Source organism: Dryobates pubescens, chromosome 13, assembly GCF_014839835.1.
Source record: "Dryobates pubescens isolate bDryPub1 chromosome 13, bDryPub1.pri, whole genome shotgun sequence".
NCBI classification, from domain to species: Eukaryota; Metazoa; Chordata; class Aves; order Piciformes; family Picidae; genus Dryobates; species Dryobates pubescens.
In genome coordinates, this window is record NC_071624.1 from 29,142,705 (window position 1) to 29,148,740 (window position 6,036).

At 54.2% G+C, this 6,036-nt stretch overlaps 1 protein-coding gene across 2 annotated transcripts; it reads left to right on the top strand.

Moving 5' to 3' along the window:
- The first annotated feature begins 553 nt into the window (after positions 1-553).
- On the top strand, positions 554-4,751 carry UBB (ubiquitin B). Of its 2 annotated transcripts, none has more exons than XM_009903268.2 (2): positions 554-787; positions 2,986-4,751. In XM_009903268.2, exons 1-2 carry the CDS (start codon positions 569-571, stop codon positions 4,591-4,593), a joined length of 1,827 nt encoding a protein of 608 aa, XP_009901570.2. In that variant the 5' UTR covers positions 554-568; the 3' UTR covers positions 4,594-4,751. The 2 variants fall into 2 exon arrangements, with proteins under 2 accessions (XP_009901570.2, XP_054022463.1); XM_054166488.1 differs by lacking the exon at positions 554-787 and adding an exon at positions 918-979.
- Positions 4,752-6,036: the final 1,285 nt, after the last annotated feature.

Consider the following 6,036-nt stretch of genomic DNA (forward strand, 5'->3'; position numbering starts at 1 on the left):
ACCAGTCACCAGTGCCTGCCCACTTTCTAAAGGGCATCTCTTTCCAGCTCTGCCAACTCGGGTCTGTGCTTCCCGGCTTCTGCACACAGGCCAGGACTAACCCTGCAGACGACTGCAGGCTCTGCCATAAGCGCCTCGGGCCGCCCCAGGGCAGGGGGTCAGGCAGGCACACCAGTACCCATGTGGGTCAGCGACGAGCTGGCACCGAGGGTAATCGCTGCCGCTCCGGGGTACTCTAGCTCGTGCCAGGCTGTCAGGCATCACCTGGGGCTCAGAGGCTACAAGCAGTGCCCGAGCCCCACCGTCACCCTCATATGCATAGGGTCGGGGTGCGTCTCCCCCCCCCCCCCCCACCGCTACCCTCCCCTCCCCGCTACCCTCCCCTCCCCGCTACGCCCCCCCAACCTTCGCCTGCCGCCGCAGTGCGCACGCGCACAAGCCCTCCCCGCAGCAATCTGCCTGCGCAAGGAGGCTCCCCCCTAGCAACAGCGCTGACCTCACCGCGCACCAATCAGCGCCGAGCAGCACCGAATCTTCCAGAGTTTTCCTCACAGCCGTCCTCTCCGCCATGCTCCGCCTTCTCCCCCTCATCAGCCAATCAACATCCGCCCTTCTTACGGCTGCACCAATCAATGCTGGGCTTCCCGATCTTTCTAGTAACCGCACTAACGCACTTCCAGATCCATCCGCACCGTCAGAGAGTTCCAGAATTTTTAGGGTCTGCGATCCCACGCTAAGACGCCAGGACCCTTCTGCTCCGTGGAAGAGCGAGTGGAGAGGGAGAAAGGCGAGTATTCGCGTAACTGTAATCTTTTACTTGGAACTACTTTGCGAGGCGGACGGACACGTTACGTCACGGGGGCGGGGTCAGCCTGCGCGGGACCGCATAAATAGGGCTGGGGCTGCCTCTCTCGGTGGATTTCTGCTGGCGTAGAAACGTTGGAGACTTTTTGATCCGCAACGCGCAGGGCCGAAGGACGTGAGTTGAGCAGCGGGGGCTCTCAGGGGGCTGGAAGGGGAAAGCCCAGCAGTGTTTCTGGGTGGCAGGGCGCGGGTGGGCGCTGGGCAGGTGGTGGTGTTGTTTGTTGGGAGACGGCGAGAAAGGGTTGCGTAGGGGCTCGGCGTACACCGACGAGGCGGGCGGGGAGAGGACGTTCTGCCCTTAGGAAAAGGACGCAGCGTTGCGATCGCGGAGGCTGCGCTTGCCTGCCCCAGAAGAGGGTTGCTGAGTCCCTGCCTGGGGGAAGCAGCTCCGCGTTCGTGTCGCAGTTGGCCAGGGGGGGAGGCTGCGGCGACGCCCCCCAGCGCCGCAGTGCTGCAGCGGGGACGGGGGTCTGGGCTGGTGAGAGGTACGGGCGACCCATAGAATGCGGAGCCTCAAAAAGAAGTGAAGCGAGTTAAGAGGTGGAGAATGGCCGTGGAAAACGTAAACAATGCGAAAATAAAGATTGCAGCTGGCGTTTATTTACAAAACGAGAAATAGCAGCAGTAATCCCTTCATTTATAAACCGCGCAAGGTCGTACGTGACTCAGCAGCCGAAGCTGGAACTTGGCGTGTTTCGTACTTTAGTGTGCAGCTCCTCTGAAAGATGGTGGCACCCTCGGGCGCAGCACAAGATGGAGGCTCGGCTCCTGGTTGTTGTAGCCAGACGGGGTGCGACCATCTTGCAGCTGCTTTCCAGCAGATACCAGGCTCCCAGGCTCTGCTGATGGGGGGGGAAAGCCTTTTTTGTTCTGTATCTTGGCTTTCACGTTCTTAATGCTGTCATTTCTACAACCATTCCCCCTCCCTTGACTCGCTGAGACTGAGGCTCGGTATTCCATGGTTTTCTACGATGAGTCACATTGTTTCTGAGCAGCTCACAGACGCCCCCATCCCCCCTCCCCCCCAGCACTGCGGCAGTGGGATGGACCCACCGCAGTCTCCGCCCTCCTGCCAGGCTGCCGCAGGACTTCCCGGTGGTTAACTCGGGAAGTGACTCAGCAGCCAGCCACCTTCTTCGTAACGCACTCTCCTCCTTAGGAAGCAGGTTGATTTTTTTTTTTTGCCTTGAGTGACTTAGTTCAGAGTAAAAAGCCTCACCACGATTTTTTTTTTCCCTTTGCCTTCCTACCCTCTTCCCCAAGTACTGCTAGAGAAGCATCAACTCCACATTCCAGCCTAGAAAAACTGTTCCCTTTTCCCCTTCCAGAGTGTAACTTTCTAATCACTTCCACTGCTTACATCCGTGTCCACCTATCTCCCAGAGTAGATTCTAGTAGCAGATCACTGTTGTGAAACAGCAGAAGCATTTTCGGAGCCCTAGTGTGGGACCTCAGACCCTTAGTCTGGAATTGTCTGAGGATGTGGATGGATGTGGAGGAGGGATATAGTTGTCTTTAACTGATCTACTTGGGACTCTATTGGGAGCAGATGGATGCGTTTGCTGTTGAGGCTGGGGCTTGTTTGGCAGGAAGTGCATAAACGTGGGCGGGGCTGTCAGTTGATGTCGCTAGTGGAACAGGGAGGAGACTGCTGAGGAGCAACAAAGAGATGCAAAGCAATGGGAGCGTGCAGGTGGTTGGAAGGCGGGGAGAGAGTTCTGGGCTGGAAGATCTAGATGAATGAATGGCTGGAGACTTCTGTTTTGGAGAGGGGGGTCAGAGAGGAATTGTGCAGGATCTGTGAATTGTGATCTTGAGAACTGAGGTGGGAGGGGAAGACGACAAGTGTCAGAGGCTGTGCCTGTTTTCCCCAGAAGCAGGTTGCTGAGTCACTGGCTGTGACAGCAGAATTGTACTGCTGTCATTGCTGCGGCTGGCCACTAGGAAGCCCATTGTCAGTTGGGTGGAAGAGAGGCTGCAGTTGGGGGGGGCGGGGTTTGTGGTCTGGGCACTGGCTAGTGAGAGGTAATGTCAGGAGGCATAAAAAGAGGTTGCTTGAGAAACTGATACAAATTATATATCAATAAGCAGTTAAAGCTGAAAGCTTTGTATGTTTTGCAGATCAACATGCAGATCTTTGTGAAGACCCTGACTGGCAAGACCATCACCCTGGAGGTGGAGCCCAGTGACACCATTGAGAATGTGAAGGCCAAGATTCAGGACAAGGAAGGCATTCCCCCAGATCAGCAGAGGCTGATCTTTGCTGGCAAGCAGCTGGAAGATGGTCGCACCCTCTCTGACTACAACATCCAGAAGGAGTCCACTCTCCACCTTGTCCTGCGTCTGAGAGGTGGCATGCAGATCTTTGTGAAGACCCTGACTGGCAAGACCATTACCCTGGAGGTGGAGCCCAGTGACACCATTGAAAATGTGAAGGCCAAGATCCAGGACAAGGAAGGCATTCCCCCAGATCAGCAGAGGCTGATCTTTGCTGGCAAGCAGCTGGAAGATGGTCGCACCCTTTCCGACTACAACATCCAGAAGGAGTCCACTCTCCACCTTGTCCTGCGTCTGAGAGGTGGCATGCAGATCTTTGTGAAGACCCTCACAGGCAAGACCATCACCCTGGAGGTGGAGCCCAGTGACACCATCGAGAATGTGAAGGCCAAGATCCAGGACAAGGAAGGCATTCCCCCAGATCAGCAGAGGCTGATCTTTGCTGGCAAGCAGCTGGAGGATGGTCGCACCCTTTCCGACTACAACATCCAGAAGGAGTCCACTCTCCACCTTGTCCTGCGTCTCAGGGGTGGCATGCAGATCTTTGTGAAGACCCTCACAGGCAAGACCATCACTCTGGAGGTGGAGCCCAGTGACACCATCGAGAATGTGAAGGCCAAGATCCAGGACAAGGAAGGTATTCCCCCAGATCAGCAGAGGCTGATCTTTGCTGGCAAGCAGCTGGAGGATGGTCGCACCCTCTCTGACTACAACATCCAGAAGGAGTCTACTCTCCACCTTGTCCTGCGCCTCAGGGGTGGCATGCAGATCTTTGTGAAGACCCTGACTGGCAAGACCATCACTCTGGAGGTGGAGCCCAGTGACACCATTGAGAATGTGAAGGCCAAGATTCAGGACAAGGAAGGCATTCCCCCAGATCAGCAGAGGCTGATCTTTGCTGGCAAGCAGCTGGAGGATGGTCGCACCCTCTCTGACTACAACATCCAGAAGGAGTCCACCCTGCATCTTGTGCTGCGTCTGAGAGGGGGCATGCAGATCTTTGTGAAGACCCTGACTGGCAAGACCATCACCCTGGAGGTGGAGCCCAGTGACACCATTGAAAATGTGAAGGCCAAGATCCAGGACAAGGAAGGCATTCCCCCAGATCAGCAGAGGCTGATCTTTGCTGGCAAGCAGCTGGAAGATGGTCGCACCCTCTCTGACTACAACATCCAGAAGGAGTCCACTCTCCACCTTGTCCTGCGTCTGAGAGGGGGCATGCAGATCTTTGTGAAGACCCTCACAGGCAAGACCATCACCCTGGAGGTGGAGCCCAGTGACACCATTGAGAATGTGAAGGCCAAGATCCAGGACAAGGAAGGCATTCCCCCAGATCAGCAGAGGCTGATCTTTGCTGGCAAGCAGCTGGAGGATGGTCGCACCCTTTCCGACTACAACATCCAGAAGGAGTCCACTCTCCACCTTGTCCTGCGCCTCAGGGGTGGCTGTTAAGTTGCTGTGTCTTGCTTGAGAAGAAGAATGCCGCCAGCACTTGTGTTTGCACTGTAGCTCTTTGATGTCTTAAGTTAAATGCCAGGTTACTGCAAGCTGGAGCAGCTGCTGACCAGCTCTGTTGAAATGCTAATAAAGTTTTCTGTTGCACATCACAACCTGTGCTTGGTCTCTCTCAGTTTGAAGTAGTAAAGCTGTTTAAGTGATGTGATTACTTGGGCTTCTTCTATTGCATTTTAAGCCTCTTTGCATGCGTTATGAGGCTGTTGTGGATGAAACAAATCTGGATTAAAGTCTTAATTTAAGCACTAATACCCTGTGATTTCTTCCTTGACTTTTATTACTGCTCTATTCTAGGAAGGATAATATGTTCTCTTAATAGAACCCCAGAAAGCCCCAAGCTGAGCAATGGGAGGTGGGATTGTCAGTCCAGTGGTGTGGGCTTTGCTGCAACTTCTCAACTTGAGCATTAAGGGAGTCTCCTGGTCCTGAGGTCAGTGGGGATAGTGTTGGCTACCATAAGGTGATGGTCTTCACTTAAAAGCACCTTCAGGGTGCTTTCAAGGGGCTGTGTATGCAGAGAGGAGCAACTCTGTAGTGAAGTCAGTGAGCTGCTGTCCTAATGAATTCTACTGGAGGGGTTGTTGAGGGTCTGGGTGGGTACACTGTGTTGGGGACAAGTGGGCATGGATGGGTGGAGGCCTGGTGATGCAGGTATGAGTAGGATAACTGCACCTAAACAGGGGCTGTAGTGAAAACTGCCTTAAATTGGGGAGCTCTTTTTCCACAGTTGGTGCCAACAGCTGGGGCCTTCCCACTGAAGCCTGGGTGTCATCAATGGGTGGGTTCAGGAAACCTGCCTGAAGAGGAGGCGTGTCAGCTGTGTGTGTGGTGGGGCTTAATAGGTGGATGTAGTCGTTCAGGTTTGACAGCTGCTTAACTTTTTAAACAGCCTTGATGTGTAGCTGTGATGCCTGGTTCTAACTCAGGTGTCAGCTGAGTCCTGGCAGTCCAGTTACAATGGAGGTTTTGTCCTCCCTCCTGAGAAAGGAGGAAAGAAGCTGGGAAAAAAATAGTGTTGGTTGAGATCAGGACAATTTCCTACTCTTGTGCAGGGATACAGATTAGATGAAGGGAAAACCTGGAACAGGAAACCACCCCAGCCAACCCCTTTTCCTGTCACACAGCATGGTTTAGAGCATAGGATCCAGCCTGCTCCATACCACTGTATGGGCAGCAGCCCTGTCCCTCCATCCCCTGTAGTGGGGCCACTCAGCTTAAACCAGTATGTTCTCCACCCCTTATTCTATACTAAGTCAAGCTCAGCAGCACTCAAAGTCGTGCAATATTATTTACTGTCCTCGCCCCAAGTGAGAGCACCTGGTGGCACACAAACTCCATCCTGCATTACCCACCGAGTACATTCATGTCCCCAGGCAAAAT